The 17,321-nt window shown below is 39.5% G+C and overlaps 1 protein-coding gene across 1 annotated transcript in view; it reads right to left on the bottom strand.

Moving 5' to 3' along the window:
- The window catches only part of ZMYM2 (zinc finger MYM-type containing 2), a 151,350-nt gene that overhangs the window by 125,246 nt on the left and 8,783 nt on the right, over positions 1-17,321 (bottom strand). The window contains exons 2-4 of the mRNA XM_074957983.1: positions 16,555-16,636; positions 14,302-15,158; positions 6,650-6,935 (exon numbers count right to left, since the gene is read on the bottom strand). Coding sequence (XP_074814084.1) covers positions 6,650-6,935; positions 14,302-15,148 — 1,133 coding nt within the window. The 5' untranslated portion in view covers positions 15,149-15,158; positions 16,555-16,636. The remainder of the gene's footprint in view (positions 1-6,649; positions 6,936-14,301; positions 15,159-16,554; positions 16,637-17,321) is intronic.

The following is a 17,321-nucleotide window of genomic DNA, read 5'->3' as shown; positions in this document are numbered from 1 at the left end:
AAGACATACAGCCTCTGGGGAAAGGGAATGCAGTAGGCTGCTCTTTAAAGATTGCTTCTGGAAAAGGCATGGACTGCCTGTACAGTGAGACACCTTCAGATCTACCCTTATCTGAAAGGATGTCAGCATGAAGCTGGGCCTTTTGCAAGAGGACTACAAGACGACTTGCTTGTGTACTCCACAGAAACAGAACGCCAGCACCCCTGCCCTGACAAGCTTACAAACTGTGGCACCAATTGGGCCAACATTTACAAACGTCCTTAACTTTTAGCACGAGTAGTTTCACTGACTATGATCAGAGAGAAGAGCATCAAAAAAGGAAAAAATTCGCAATTTTTAATAAAAGTTTGAGGGGGAAAATAATGAACACATTAGCCAAAATTTTTAGAAAGTGACTAACAATTTTGAGTGCCTTAAAATTTCTGAGTGCCCAACTTAAGACCTACTGAACAGCTGGATTTAAAAAAAAAAACCTTAAGGGGACTTATAGGGGACACCCAAAATTACATCACTTCTAGGAAATCTTTGCCAGCTTCTCTAAATTTCATCATCTTTTTGAAGTCAGTTGATATCACTCAATTTACAAACAGCCATTCTAAACCTAAATTAAAACCTAAGTTAACAGTATGTTGTATTAAAAAAAAAAAACACTAAACTCACTGTGCAACATCATAGTTCCTACTTTTTTCATGTGTTCAGAACAGATGGTGTTGCCATCTTAAAACTGGGGGGGAAACTGGCCAACTTTCCCATAGTTATGGCATTGAGACAGTGCAGCAAGATTCCTCCCTATCCAGTAAATCTGATACTGAGGGGGGACCCCCGGTGGAGGAGGGGAGTGCAGGAAACACAGGATCGCTAACTAAAAAATGTAAGTAGCATAGATTTCTACTCTTGTTTAGACTTGAAGCTAAGGCAGTGTTAAACAAGGGCAACTTTGTCCAGGCCCTGGTTTCCATACACAGATTTACTGAGCAGTTGAAGACTAGGGGGAGAATTTAAAAGACTAGGGTTATGTCTACACTTAAACCACTACATCAGCACAGCTACAATGCTGCAGCTGTGCCGCTGTAGCACTTCAGTGTAGACAACTCACTGTAGCAATGGGAGGAATTCTCCCATTGCTGTAGTTAATCCACCTTCCCAAGAGATAGTAGCTAGGTAGACAGAAGAATTCTTCTGTCGACCTAGCACTGTCTATACTGGGGATGGTAGGTTGCCTTTGGTACATCACTCAGGGGTCTATTTAACTTTTTAGTGTAGACCTGGCCTAAGATATCCTCAAAAGAAAGAAGTTCAAAGATGACCTCATAGGACTTCTCTACAAATCTGAGTCTTTAGCATTCAAAAAGACTTTGACAGACTGTCCAAAATAATGAATCAATCAATAATCTAAGAACTGGACACTTCAAAATTTTTCTCTATTTAAAAATGAAATGTTTTTAACGTGGCTGTTCTTTTTTGCAACCTGTATCATCCTACCCTCTTAGAATCACCACAGAATTAGTTGCAGGAATGGGGAGATGATAAAGAATTAGCCATGAGCTTTGAACATCTTAATCCTAAGAGAAAGAGAAAGATTAGATTCAAATCTTATTTATAAATGGTATAACTAGCTGAACAATGTAGAGCTTAAGCAGCAGCTAGAATTTGTATTATTTAATTGCATATTCAGTCAGTTATCTTTACGCAAAAGACTCATCTATAGCGAGATATATTATTTTCTACTATGGTTGTCAAGCAATTAAAAAAGTTAATTGTGCGATTAATCACACTTAAAATAGAATACCATTTATTTTCTATATTTTCAAATATATGGATTTCAATTTCAACACAGAATACAAAGTGTACAGTGCTCACTTTATATTTATTTTTATTATAAATATTTGCACTGTAAAAATAAAATGGTATTTTTCAATTCACCTAATACAAGTACTGTAGTGCAATCTCTTTATCGTGAAAGTTGAACTTACAAATGTAGAATTATGCACAAAAAATAACTGCATTCAAAAATACAACAAAATCCACTCAGTCCTACTTCTTGTTCAGCCAATCGCTCAAACAAGTTTGTTTACATGTGCAGGAGATAATGCTGCTCGCTTCTTGTTCACAAATGTCACCTGAAAGTGAGAATAGGCCTTCTTATGGCACTGTTGTAGCTGGCGTTGCAAAATAAATATTCACGTGTCAGATGTGCTCAAGATTCATATGTCCCTTCATGCTTCAACCACTATTCCAGAGGACATGTATCCATGCTGATGATGGGTTCTGCTCAATAACTATCCAAAACAGTGCAGACGGACGCACGTTCATTTTCCATCATCAGAGTCAGATGCCACCAGCAGATCTTTTTTAGTGGTTCAGGTTCTGGTAGTTTCTGCATCGGAGTGTTGCTCTTTTAAGACTTCTGAAAATATGCTCCACATCTTGTCCTTCCAGATTTTGGAAGGCACTTCAGATTCTTAAACCTTGGGTCGAGCGTTGTAGCTATCTTTAGAAATCTCACATTGGTACCTTCCTTGCCTTTTGTCAAATCTGCAATGAAAGTTTTCTTAAAACGAACAACATGCTGGGTCATCATCCGAGACTGCTATAACATGAAATTTATGGCAGAATGCGGGTAAAACACAGAGTAGAAGACATACAGTTCTCCCCCAAGGAGTTCAGTCACAAATTTAATCAGCACGTAATTTTTTTTAACAAGCATCATCAGCATGGAAGCATGTCCTCTGGAATGGTGGCCATAGCATGAAGGGGCATATGAATATTTAGCATTTCTAGCATGTAAATACCTTGCAATGCCAGCTACAAAAGTGCCGTGTGAACGTCTCACTTTGTATTCTGTGCTGTAATTGAAATTAATATACTTGAAAACGTAGAATATATATAAAGGTAGAATAATATACTTGAAAACGTAGAAAACATCAAAAATATTTAAATAAATGGTATTTTATTATTAACAGTGCAATTAATCGTTATTAATTTTTTTAATCGCTTGACAACCCTAAGTATAACTATTTTGCAAGTCTAATGTTACTAGTGTACAATTCTTAAGCTCCCGTGGTTCTTTTAGGCATTCTGAGTAATGAATCAATAATAAATTTCAAGGTGAACTATGACCTTTAATTATTTATGTCTAGTGTTCCGCATTTTCAGTTTTTATTTGTAAAAAAATTTGGAGGAGATTTTTTGTTTATTTTCCAAACAGTAAAACTAGGATGAAATCGGGTTAAAAAAAATTTAAAAAAATATGGGGAAAACGACTTGCATAATATACACATTTTACTACAGTATAATTGAAGCTTTTTTCATGTACAAAAGGTATTTTTTGTCTAAGAGAATAGTTTTTCCAGAAATCCTGGTTTACATATGCTCCCATAATTTTCTTCAAAGTATTCTCACTCATGTTGAGCCTCTTGCTGCCTTGGAGGTAGTCCAACTTTAAAAATAAGTGCTTTGCATCAGTTAAGATCCAGAACCAAAGCTTGCCATGACACTCTGCTGAAGTCGGGAAGTTTGTTTTGATTACTGTCCCAAAAAACTGGCACATCCAGTTTTATACTGTCAGGTTAGGCATGTTCGTGTAAACAGTAAATTCTCCTTTCAGATTTGAAATTCCATCGTTAGTGGCAAACGGCTGAAACACTCTGGCATAACTGTCACAGTCTGCTGCAAAATTCACTTTGACGAAAGGGTGCAACACCTGGATGACATTCCAAAAAGAATCTTTGGCACCAAACACTTCAGGGGTCAGATTATGCACCATGATAGTCTCCCATTTCTCACTGAGTGTTGTGTTGAAGGTTTAGAACACATTTGGAGTTTTCTCATCTCCTGGAGTCAGAAGGATTTCCAGAAACAGCTGGGTTTTCTCACTGTATGTTTCTTCTGCAGCTTTTGTACTCAGTTCAGCTGAGATTTTGGTTGACAGGATCTGGTAAACATCTGTATGGGCAAATGTGTTGGCAGTAGTCAGAGAAAGCTCCAGTGTTTTCTGTGTGTCACACAGTGATCACAAGTTTTCAACAATGAACGTTACCTTGATGCGCAGAATCTGGCGGTCACATTCTGGTTATTTGCCAGTCTCTTCAGAGTTTCTGCTTTGGAACCAACAAACTCAGGATGATATAGGAGATGCATCAGCACAGTCCATGTGTTATTTACATGACAGGCAGCGAAGTACACACTCATCCACCAATGTGGCACAACACAGGTAGGTAATCGGCAGTCAGCTCTGCACTCATCTCGCACTGTGTAAAACAAAGTCTTCAAACTTGTTTGCATGCTTGAAAACAGCCCCAAACCCAATGATGCAAGATTTCACATCTTTCATTTCTTCTGTAGCAGTAGTTGTTGACAGCACAACGTTAATCAGATGAGCAGGATAGGCAATACATAGCAGCTCCAGTTTCTGACCGAGTTTAATCTCTCGTGAAAACTTAGCCATGTAGGGTAAACACAATCTGTGTTTGTTGTGGCCACATTTTCCCAAATTAGCTGGTATATCTCAAATATGTCAGTTACTGCTGTGTTGACAAAACAGCTGACAGCAGAGGGGATGAAAAGTCACATCAGCACAAAACAATGTGGGTTTATTCACCTTGAAATAAAAAAAACAAACAAAAGGCCAAGCATCGGACAGTCCAAAGCATCAGGAGACTCGTCAAATCAGATTAGACAACATTTTCATCAATTTGTTCCATCAGTTTAGATACTAAAGCATCGTCATTTTCTTTCAGGTACTTATGAGTGAGGTTGTCTGCATTAGGAAGGACTTTTGCTCCTGGACAGTACTGTCACACAAAAAGTCACCACCAGGCCCCTCTGCAATTAACAGTGACTGTCCAGCAAAACAAAGACTACGCACAAATTCATTGACACAATCATGCTGTGACCTCTCTTTCATTAAAGCCATGGTGAAAACTCCTGATATTGACTGTTTATCTCAAAGTTCACTTTCTTCTTTAAGCTTCTTATGTCACTTGCTTTCGACATGCTCCTTTATTCTGTCAGCGCAAGCACTGATCTCAATGCTGCATTACTTGCAATGCAATGCATCCTCTTCGTTCCCATCTTTACTTTTCTTGAAAATTTCTAAGCACTGATTTTTTGTTGGTATTCAGGCACACATTTGTACTTTTGCCCCACGTTTACCTCTTTACCTTATCTATCTTTATCTGTGGAGGACTGATTGTTTAAATTTAGCGCCACTCTAAACAGACGCAAAACAATAGGCAGGCAGCATGTCTTTTTGAGCCAATCATACCGCATTATTAACATTGTTTGATTTTTCTGACCTCCACTGTGCGTGTGTTCTGAGTTTTACACTGAGTAACTGCTTCAGTCTCAGAGATACAGGACACAACCATCATGTAAAACATTAGTGTTTAACAAAAATAAATACTCAAAAAAAATATTGAGTGGATTGATGAGGGTATAAATCAATAAAAAAATGAAACTCTTAATTTAAAAAAATGGTAATTTATCAGTGAAAACTGAAAATGCAGAACACTATGTCTAAATATATTTAATCACTTCTGTAATACTGCCCATATTACACTGCCTTGACCCCAAAATGGGATGAAGCCCCCATTCATGCCTTCACTATTTCAACTCTGCTTTCTGTAGCTTCCACAAGGCCCCGTTCTCCAGACTCCGGCAGGTGCCCACCCCTTCACACATACAGAGAAGTATGACCCATCTGGCTCCTGAGTGATTTCAGGAATGAGTTCATAATTCCTGGGCTTCTTTTTAAGACTTTCTATATTTTATTTATATATATATGTGTGTGTGTGTATATATATATATATATATATATATATATATATACACACACACACACACATACACACACACACGCGCAATAGGCACTCTCATAGGCTTGCCAGCTTATTGCTCGTCTCCCTCTCCCTTCCAGCCATTGCCTAGGCCAGGGCTTTCCCCCATAACTCCCAGTAAATTGAACAGTCTTCCTATGTTTCTCAGCCATGTCTTTCCAAATCTCAATATTTTTTTCTCCTATGTATTTGCCCCTTGATGTCATCTTTTCCCTCTAACAATGGAAGCATTTATATAATAAAATGTTTTCACTATTTTTTCTTGTGAATTTATGCCATATTGTTTACTGTACTATATTTTGCAATCTCTTAGAAACTGTTTATATGAAAAAAATCACTAATCCAAAACTATTCATTTGTATCTTTAAAGAGAAGAAGCTCCCGTATGCTGCCTTATTTTGAATTAGAGAGTTGACAATCAAGGAGAGGTACTGTACTTTCCTTGATTATCTCTAGACATGTTATAACCATGAAGGATTACGTATAATGGTAACTTATAAAGGATTAGCCATTTTCAACCAAATTTAAGGTGGCCCTACACTTTGTGGGGGAAAATATTTTTGTAGTCAGATCTTACAAGCGTCATATACTTAGTTATTAGATTTCAGAGTGGTAGCCGTGTTAGTCTGTATCAGCAAAAAGAACGAGGAGTACTTGTGGCACCTTAGAGACTAACGAATTTATTTTGTTAGTCTCTAAGGTGCCACAAGTACTCCTCGTTCTTTTAGTTATTAGAAATGCTCCTTAACATTCATAAAGCAGATATTTTTGCATTTAAGTATTAAGGGAACAACGAATAAAACATCCCTTACTTTTTGCACATAACACAGAGTTTCTTTGGAGCAGGTTTATGCGAGAATGATGAGAGGCAGGCAGTGGAACAAAATAGGTGAGCTGATCCTTTGCGCTGATATGCAGTCTGTCCCTTCTGCAAGGGTTTTTTGCAATTTGCACATGTGACTTTAACCTGTTTAGAAGGTTGTTGTTGTGCAGACGGCTGAAAAATCTGTTTAGGAAGGGAGGCCACTGGTGACAAGGAATCCACACCTGGTTGCTTCTGATTTCTAGGGAATGAAGCTGACTGGGATATCCAGGAATCTTAAAAATACAAAATAAATGGAAAATTAAGTGAATAGACATCTTTCAATATACAAATAGATTTGATTATATGAGGATAATTTGCTAACAAAAGTGATTAAGAGGGGGAATTGGTTATCTTGGAGGTATATGTAAGCCAATTTAAAAGAACATGCTCAGTCAGTATGTTTAGATCAATGGCATTGTTCTCTGCCATCACAGGAAATTCCAAAACAGGGGAGCATCTAAAGTTGCCCCTTTCCTAGGCCTGGAGACACCAGTCAGAGTGATTAACACACGTGTAGTTTGTCCACAAACTGGCATTTGAACCTTACTCCTGAGGGCATTCTGCGCCAAAAAATTAAAAATTCTGCACACATCAATATTTTAAAATTCTGCAAGTTTTATCTGTTAATAAATAAATGCAGAGGCTCCAGCATGGCAGTGGGGAGCACAGTCCACTGGCTGTACAAAACTGAGGATCACCCTGCAGCCTCCCCAGACCCAGGACACGGACTCAGTGGTGAGGCTACACCTGACCCTGACACAGCACAAGGCCTGGGCCTGCCCCAGAAACACCTGGGGCCTGTGCCAGGCGCACTAGGTGTGGGGCAGGCAGGCTCAACCAGACAGGATCCAAGTGTGGAGGGGCTCAGTGGGGGGAGATCCAGGTGTGGGGTGAGAGGATTCTGTGTGTGACAATCCCAGTGCAGGCAGCTCAGTGGGGGGTCTAGGTGTGGAGGGATCTGGATGCACAGAGGCTCACTGAGGGGATTCCAGGTGCAGTGGCAATGGGACCGCAGGGGCTTTCAAGTGAAAGTGGTTGGGGCTCAGCGGAGGGGTCTGGTTGTGAGGGTCTCAGCAGGAGGGTCTGCCAGTGGAGTGGGGTTTTGGGGGGAGGAGGGGATCCGAGTTCAGATTGTTGGGGGTCAGTGGCGTGGGGGGGGTCTTGATGGTGGGGCTCAGGGTGATGCACAGGGTGGGGCTCGAAGGGGTGGAGGTTTGAGTGCAGGGAGCTCAGTGGGGGGTGGTCTTGGTGCAGGGGTGGGGGTCAGTATGGATGGCTGGGGGGGTTCTGGGTATACGGGGTGAGGCTTGGCAGGGGTTGGGCAGATGGTGGAGCAACTCCTCATACAGTGACCCCTACCCCTGCAGCTGAGGAGCGATGAGTGCAGGAAGGGGGGGCGGAGGAAGAGATGCTGAGCTTCCGCAGCTTGGGGAGGTTTCTGGGAGTGGGTCTGACACAGCCCCATCCACGTCTTGCAGGGGAAGAGGAAGTCCCATCCTCTCCTGCCTCCAGCCCAGCCAGGACTATTAACTGATCCCTCCTCTGGGTAGGAGCCACTGGCTAACGTGTCCCCAGCCCGGAGGTGGTTTACCTCTCCACCCGCTGCTCCGGGTGCCTGAAACAATGTACCTGCGCAGCTAGGGAATGGTGCATGACTGCTCTTGCAGCTTCACTATACTTCCCTGTCAAAAAGTCATTTTTGGGCAGGGAAGCAAAGAAATCTGCGGGGGACATGAATTCTGCACACGCGCATTGGCGCAGAATTCCCCCAGGAGTAGAACCTATAGACAAATATAAAATTGTACCAACTGCATTTAAAAGTTCAAAGCAGAGAAGTCAAAGCAGAATTTCCATTTTGAAGATTTCATCTATTAGAAATTTCCATTTTCTAAAATATTACTGAAGAGGTTTATAAATTTGGACAGATCAAATGTCTATCAGACTTGGGTTGTTATCAAAGATACTTTTCATGTTTTTATTTTCAAAGCAAAACCCTAGATTTTCAGTAGATAGAAAGATAACGTATAAAGAGATTAGAATAAGGTTAAAACTCTTCTGATTTAAAACTTCTGGTATTACATACAAAAATAGTAGATTTGCAACTTCTGAAGTAGTTTCTCAGTCCAGACTCTCTGGCCCAAAGGTTTTTTGTATTACAATTAAAGACAGACAAAATATGTTCACACCAATCACCACATGTATCTGTATCATGGTTCCTATGGGAAGCAATTTCTATTTTACTTTAAAATCCATTTCAAGGCAATAACTATCAATTAGAACAATGCAAATCTACAGGATAGCAAAAACTGTTAATTCTCAAGATTTTGGTCTTCTCAGTAGGGAACAATGAACCTAGAAGTTAATAGTCCAAGTCCTTGCAGTACCGAAATTCCTCCTCAGAACATCCCCTCCTCCCACCTAGCACTGGACAACACAATCCCAGAGTACAGAGCCACTCTTAGACAATCAGTCATTTTATAGTTTACATGTTGCAGGGCCGTTTGCATCACAATTTCATTTGTCCCACAGGAAAAGAACTAAAAAAATAGCATCCCTATGTCTCAATTTTTAATATCTTACTTAGGTTCAGAAGACAAACTTCTGGCAAAACTATTCTCCTATAAAACCCTCTTTCGAGACATTTCTCCAGAATTTAAGCTTCCATTTTGATCAACTAAGTTTTTAGGCCCTGACAATGGAGAAAGTTCTATAGGATGCCAAGAGTAAGAAGTATTATTTTAAGTATGAAAAATTTCATTACAAGTGAATTTCCTTTACATTTGAATGATCAATTTATTTCACTTAAAATATCAACAACATGCCAACTATCACCAGTAACTTCAGAGCACCTAAACTTATTTTTTGATCCTGCCATTCCATTCTTCTAAATGAATGTTTCATAGAAATAATGCTAGAGCCTGGCATGTATAAACAATCTGATCTTAGACAACATGTATTTGCCATAGTCCCTAAATTAGAGGGAATGTGGCATTTACCCTAACCTATAAACTGAAAGCACTGACATTCGGCAAACTGCACTGCAGGACCTTGAAAGGTCTGTGGCATCTCGAAAGTTCGGTCCAGTATCAACAAGTTAGTTTAAATGCATAAACGTTTTTAGTGACTCTCCTTGCACCTTAGAACAGCTGGTATCAAAATAGCCATACAGAAACAAAGAAAAAAAATGTGTGTAAATTCTGCAGATTTGGGATTAAAGTTTTTAGGTGAAAATGACTACAGCTATTCCTGATGCTTTTTAAGGAATCCATCAATCAATCTAATGAAAGACTGCCATATTTTCCAATAAAGCACTGTATTTCTAAGAGACCATAAAGATCAAGCTTTACTAAGTCTGCTGCACAATTCTTGGATAAAAGTTTCAAGGACTCTAAAATTTATTCTTTAAATATCCAAGGAGTCTAATGTTCTTGTTTGGAAATTCAGGTTACTGTTTGGGACTGCGTTTTTGCCTGCCCTGTTGTCTGTCACGACAGCTGCCATGGATGTCCTATTTCCCAGGCATGCAAGACGCATTAAATGTAAGTTGGCTATTAGAAAGCTTCAATTAACATAAAGTGGAGGAGTTATGGGGAGGACAGGGGGAAGCAGCGCAAAAACTTTTTTGTTTGTTTGTTTTTTTGTTTTGTTTTTTTTAAAAAGAATGTGCCCCACACTGACAAATCTAGATATGTTACCACAGTACTTACAGTTTAAGGAGACTCACACAAATGTAGACTCCATTTCTGGTCAACTACCTCAGACTGACAGATATATTTCTAGAAAATACCTAAATAAGCCAGAACATTGAGACTCTCCCTTTTTCATGTGTGTTTGGAATGGGAGTCCAGACTGGTTCCTTTACATCCAGAACAAGGAAGCACATGCCCAGAAATATTCCTGTACATGCGATTACACCACCAATATTTCTTAACTGATGCTTCATGGGCCCTATGGTTTGCAGATTTCGTTTTTGGTTGAGACTCCAACTTGCCACTCACACCTCCTAGCCCCTTCCACAAGGCTACAGTAGGCCTTGAGATTCCCCTCACATCTTAAGATTTCAAGTGAACTTCCCTCCTTTCTGCAAGGGAAATACCATAAAATGTAGAAACAGTTAAGTGTCTAATCTTAAAATGGGACTTCTTGCTTTTTCCTCCTGTGTCTTTCATTTCTTTATTCCACTCTTTTCTCCCTCATATTTGCATTCCATTCACTTTATTATTCTCTTCCAACTCTCTTCACATCCTTGAGTCTCACCACTTTTTCCTCCTTCATCTTTCCTTGTATCCCACCACCCTCCTTCCTTTCTTCAAAACCATTCCTAAATCCTGATCTCAGCACAAAAAAGGTGTCTCCCCTTCCTTGGTTCATTCCCATGTTGCCCCCAAGTCTCCATTTCTTCAGGTTGCTCTCCTCCCCACCCCACAAGTGCTCTGTTAGGAAACATCCTTTTTTAGTGTCTGCCTTCTGTAATGCCCTCCTGGAGTGACAAGCTTTATGAGTGCTCAGACTGATACTGCTAGAGCTTACGGCTCTGAAGCATTCATTTTTAAAGGCTGCTCCCCAGAAACAATGGACTTACTTCAAGTCTTAAGACCACTCTGCTTTAGAGTCACAATGGACTTAATACAACAATGGGCTGGACATAAGATTTGCAAAACTACTCCAGTAGTTGGAAACAGTATCCTTTGTGCCAAGTTTTCAGTTATGGTGAAAGGCAGGAGCAGCAATCATATGGGGAGATGGTAACATCTGAGAGCATGTAAGATTTTTCTATCCACTTCTTCCACCATATCCCTGCACCACAGGATGTTGGGGAAAACATCTTTGGAAGCTATACTTAAGATGGAAATGCTTCACGATATACAGATTTCTGATCGGGCAGGACTAGCTTGTCGGATAAAATGCTGACTAGTATTCACTGGAGGGTCATTCAAAAAAAAGGGGAGGGGGTATGAAAAGGAGAGCAGAAACAAGTTACCCAGAAAATGTTTCCCCTACTTTTGTAAATAAAACCTAAGAGATCCACACCTACCGTGTTTCAGTTGTTTCTCCTGTAAAAGTAGTTTCCACTACAGTTCTCTTCTCTCTCCCCCTCTCCTTCCTCCTCTCATTTCTTCTTCTTTTGCTCCTGCTCTCACTTGACTTTTTCCTTTTTTTGCTTGCTCTGTCTCTCCCCCTTTTTACCTGTGGTAGTCCTTTCTGCTCCCGCTTCTCCCTATTTCTTTTCCCCTTCATTGTGTTCTTTTCATGTGTGAGGACCACAAGCGTAGAAAAGACCTTTTTTATTCCCTCCAGAAGACAAGCAACATTTGGAAAGTGCAACAGATACAGACCTTTGCAACACTCTCTCAGCTCCCACCCCATTCTGAATCAACCTTCCTTCTTCCTTCCCACAGTTGGCCCTCTTCACTGAATCCCAAGGAAACCTTGCCTCCTCTCTTCCCCATGAATCCAGGGTGCCAGAACTCACTCTACTTCATGCTGTTAGTATACCAGTTTCCATATTTTGCAGATTTTTGGTCTGCACCTGACCCGTCAACCAAACTAGCAACCATGCACAAAGCCTTCTGGGCCAGCAATAAAAGAAGGAATTTTCTGGTGCCTTGGGCAAAAGCATGTGCTGGTTTTGAAAGGTATGCAAAAGGCATTATTTTGCATTAACAGGTACAAGAAGTCCCCATGTCTTCCACTTGTAATGTCACAAAAAACCAATGCATTTTGAGGTCTTTAGCGTATCAAGTACCAGCAAATGTCACAAAAATGGGAATGCATTCTTCCAAAAAGAAGTTAAAAACTGATGTGAACGTCCAAGCTATCTAGAGACACTCGACACAAAACAAAAAAAAACTCTTCAGTTTTGAGTTTCGCTTTTTTGTTACAGTAGATATGACTGATTCATAAGAATGGACAGAGCCATCCCCAAACTACAGAACTTGTCAAGTTGACATGAATTTTGCAAGTTAGTCAGGAAACATAGCATTTCCTTTGCTCTTATTTTGATAGAAGTATTTAGTTTTAAGTTAATACTTCTATAATGCTCTATAAAATGTATTAATACACTCTGAAAAGTAAGTTTTGGTGATACATGAACTAGAGAACTCTGCTATCAAGATACTTGTTGATCTAGATAGAAGCTACCAATCTATCTGAGAATTATAAAATTAACATATTGGCAAATTGTGCTAGGTTCTAATACATCTGGATTCCAACTGAATATTTTAGATCACCTTTGAAATGATCCCAACTAGTCTCCAAAGTTATTACCACTACCAGGGAAATAAGGGGAATTCATACATTTGCTACTGGCTTCATTTGAGATAGTTTTCTACAAGGCTAATTTAATAGGGCAGCAATGCACTGACTGACACAGAGAACTTAATCTTCACAATGTGAGATTAAAGCTTCATTATTTAGGTGGAAGCTTAAATTCTGCAGAATGTGAACTCTAGAATTCTAAACTGCAGTTGCAACTGTCCCATTTTGCTTCTAGTGGAACCTGTTGTTAGCTAAGTAAGGTTTACTGCTATTCCTGCTGTCCTAAACAAAAACAAATTACCCCTAACAGCATATAGCACATAAGTTTTAGCACAAGTAGTACTAAAAGGTATCATACATATAACTATTAACAGTTATATTATGGGAACACCTAGAAGCCACAAGCAGGTTAGACCTCAAACGTACCAGACATAACACAAACAAAAATTACATACTTCACAGAGCTTAAATTTAAAATGCCAGCTGCTATTATGATGATTCGATTAATATTCTAGGGGAGGGGTTCTCAAACTGGGGGTCAGGGACCATCAGGGAGTTGTGAGGTTATTACATGAGGGGTCGTGAGCTGTCAGCCACCACAAACCCCGCTTCACCTCCAGCATTTATCATGATGTTAAATATATAAAAAAAGTGTTTTTAATTTATAAGGGGGGGGGGGGGTGTCACACTCAGAGGCTTGCTATGTGAAAGGGGTCACCAGTACAAAAGTTTGAGAACCACTGTTCTAGGGTCTCACGCTTAATCCTTTTGCATATCAAATACTATTCAAAGAGCATGGACAACAAAACCTGTAAATTAAAGCTTTTCCACTTTGAGGGAAAATGGCTTTGATGCATAATACTAGCCACAGAACTTCAGAAACAGAAGCTTGGCTCAAATACTAAGTCCATGAACAAATGTGCACTAATTATCTAGGTGCACACATGCCACCTTGACTACACACTGGGTTCCATGCATCCCAAGTCAGTTACACATAAAAATGTGCATTGTCTTTTTGAAAGATGAGGTAATTATACACAAAGTATTAACGGGGGGGAGGGGGAGGGAGAATTCATTTTTCTAGCTAGTTATTAATCCAAGACAAGTTTACAGATGTATACGCTTCATCTCATTGATTGAGCAGATTCTACTCATGCACAAATAAAATGACAGATTTAAAAAAAAACAAAGTTCCTTTTCTAAGAATGAAGTTAAGAGTGTATGTGTGCATGTGTGTATATTAGTAGCTCTGTACTTTATATATAAACAAATTAATATTTTGGACTGTTCAAATGTTATACATTTTATAAGCTTAGCAAGGTATTTAAACGTATGACTTACCAGGACTGTGATGAGTCACAGATTCTCCATTTTGAAACACATCTCCAGCCACATTCATTCTACCAGGATTGAAAGGTCCTACACCAGTCTTGGTCTGTGAAGTTAAAGATGGGGTGTATGTTTGTATATTAACACCAAAATTACTTGACTGCAGTCCGTTAGACACATCTCCCAAGTTGGTATTCTGCAGTGATGTTACATGTGTAATCATTAAGTTCATGTCACGCCCTTCAGTATTTTCTAAATGACCATCATTCACAGAGCTCATACCTGTTTCTAACGTGGTAACATTAGCAATCTGAATTTCAGAGTCTGGTTCTGTGGTTATACCACTATTACCTATTCCTGCATTTACCTTACTTCTTGAAAAACTGGAAGCTGAGAATTCCATATCGCTGGATCTATTTTTACACTCTGGAAGTCTTCGTTCATTAAAACTGGAAGCATTCTTCTCTTGTCCGGGATTTGTTTCAATATCTTCTTCATCATCAATAATAATTGTCTCACTTATACTTCCCTTTTGAGAACTTAAGTCTTTTGAAGGAGGAAGCATTTTGGAATCATTTCCTTGAAGCTCATCGCTTTTTGATGAAATAAATGCAGTATTTCTCTGATCAGATATCAGTGATGTAGAAGTCTGTGGAGGTTGAATAGGTTCAATAAAAACAACATCATCATCATCTTCTATAGATGGGTTTTGGAATTTATTAGTTCTAGAAACTAGAGTATTAGGCGGACCTCCAAAAGAATTTCCTATATTTGCAAGACCGGTTGCCATGGCAGTAGTTCCTAGTAAACCAGAAGTATGTTCAGACAGTTCTAATCCTCCCAGAGAACTTCTGTCCATTCCAGATAAGCTGTTATGTAAGTAAAAGAGAAACAGTAATTTAAGTACAAGATTTAATTTCTTAAATAGCAAGTATTCCATAAAATTTAAAAAGTCTAGTCTTTTACTTATTTTCTCTTCTTAATTAGATCTTAATGACAGCTCAATATCTCTATCTTCTCTTTCATAAGAACTTTTACTCATTATGCTACCTAACACCACTCCCACATCATAACACACTAGTAAGAATGGAGGTCCATTACCAGTTTCACAGAAATTTTGCCAATAGAACAGCTATGTGCTGTTAAGTTTAGCAAGATAAATGTTGGAAACATCAATAGAATTTAGCACAATTATCACCTTTTTGTTGCCATTTAATACTTAGGCTTAATTTCCTATCCCCATACCCCACACCTCTCTTGTATGCACGAGGTCAAATAGCATTGCCTCTGCTCAACTGCAAGGCAAGATCAAGAACACGGATATTTTAAGTTACCAGTTTTTATTCCTCTTAAAATGGTATGAAAACATCTCAACACCAAATGCACAAATTACGTGCCTAGTAAAGGACTTGCTTTGCATGGACTAACTAATGCTCTCAAGGTGTAGGCTAACCAAGACTACTTCACAGTCTGAATTAGAAAGCACAACCCCTATCACACAGTTCCAGCCCAGCTGAAGAGTGGTGGGGGAAGGAAAAGAGGGTAAGAGTACTTAGAGTACCCTTGGAATAGCTGGAGGCTAAAGGAAGAAAGAAAAACGTTGACTTTGCCACCCTTTAATTCCGACCACTGCAAGGCATAGGAGAAAGAGAGGCTCATTTGAGGTCCTGGCTCCTTCTCTAATATTCTTTAACAAGTTGTAAGAGATTCACTTCCTATCTCCTCTCTTCTCAACATCAGATGCTACTGCAGGTTCCTTCATCCACTACTCATTTCGCACATGGCATCTTGTTTTCAGATGGTTATTTCTGTGGTTTTGGGGAGGCTGCTGGGTTTATTCTTGTAGACACTGGCAAGAGTACAACTGTATTTTTAATAAGCCAAAAGAAACTTTAGCCCTAGATATTTTCTTTTATGTATTATATAAGACTAAATATTTAATCAGGGCCAATGGAAAGGACAGAATAGAAACAGAGTTCACAGCAGCTGTTGGTAAATGAACTGCATTGGTGCTGCTGCAGGCACTGGGAAGAATATAAAGGTAACTCCATGACAGTATACTCAAACACATACCTGAATTTGCATGTGTGATACCATCAAATCTTTGTGTACTTTATGACAGAAGATTATTCAAGGCTGGAAAAATGTCTCTGTGGATTTCTACAAGTAACCTTTTTTTTTTTTTTTTTTAAAAAGGGGGTGGGGAGTATTCCCCCCCCCCCCCCCAATACTCACCCATCCAGAAATCCACTGCAGCCTGTTTACCTTAATAAGTTGCTCTCAAGTGCTCCAGTGTAGGGTCTATTCCTCTTATACCAATTAACTTGATGTGCTTGGTTGAAATGTCCTGAAATAGATCCAAAAATAAACTCTCATGATCCTAACATACATAACAGGTTCTTCTCCCACCCCCACTGCCCAAAGTCTTACCAACCAGGATAACAAGTCTGTTTCCTTCACACCAGCTCAGAGCGTTTAGAAAGACTTTTTAAAAGTGGTGTCATCCTTCTGCATAAGAGGTGCTGTCCAGCTCATAGTACTTAGAATTATTTGTGCTCTGGGTGAGTAAACCACTATTACGTAACAGTTCAATCATATAATGTTAACAAAATGCACTAATCAGTTTAGTTGTTCCTGGATGATAGATAAAACTGATTATGCTATTAGATTGTCCTAGCCAAGAGTCGGGAACTGAAGCGGTCATCTCTCCCAGAAGGTACCCATTCCAGATTTTACACTAGGTACAGTTTGTAATTGGAGAGCTCTTTAGTTGATACTATACAGATACACGGACATGTTCATTAAAAGCAGGTCGAGAGGACTGCAATCATTTTAAGCAAAGGGTACTAAAATTCAAGCAGCTCTCATAGCAAGTCTATATTGTAAAAAGCTGCAACGGCTGCTGAAGCACTGTAATGAAGATGCTACTAGACCGACAGGTGAACTTCTCCCGTTGGCATAGTTAATCCACCTCCACAAGAAGCGGTAGCTATGTCAACTGGAGAAGCTCTCCCATCAAAGCGCTGTCTACA

This window comes from Natator depressus, chromosome 1 (genome assembly GCF_965152275.1).
Source record: "Natator depressus isolate rNatDep1 chromosome 1, rNatDep2.hap1, whole genome shotgun sequence".
In the NCBI taxonomy this organism is placed as follows: Eukaryota; Metazoa; Chordata; order Testudines; family Cheloniidae; genus Natator; species Natator depressus.
The sequence above is the reverse complement of the archived record's forward strand: the minus strand, read 5'-3'. Positions and strand labels throughout refer to the sequence as shown.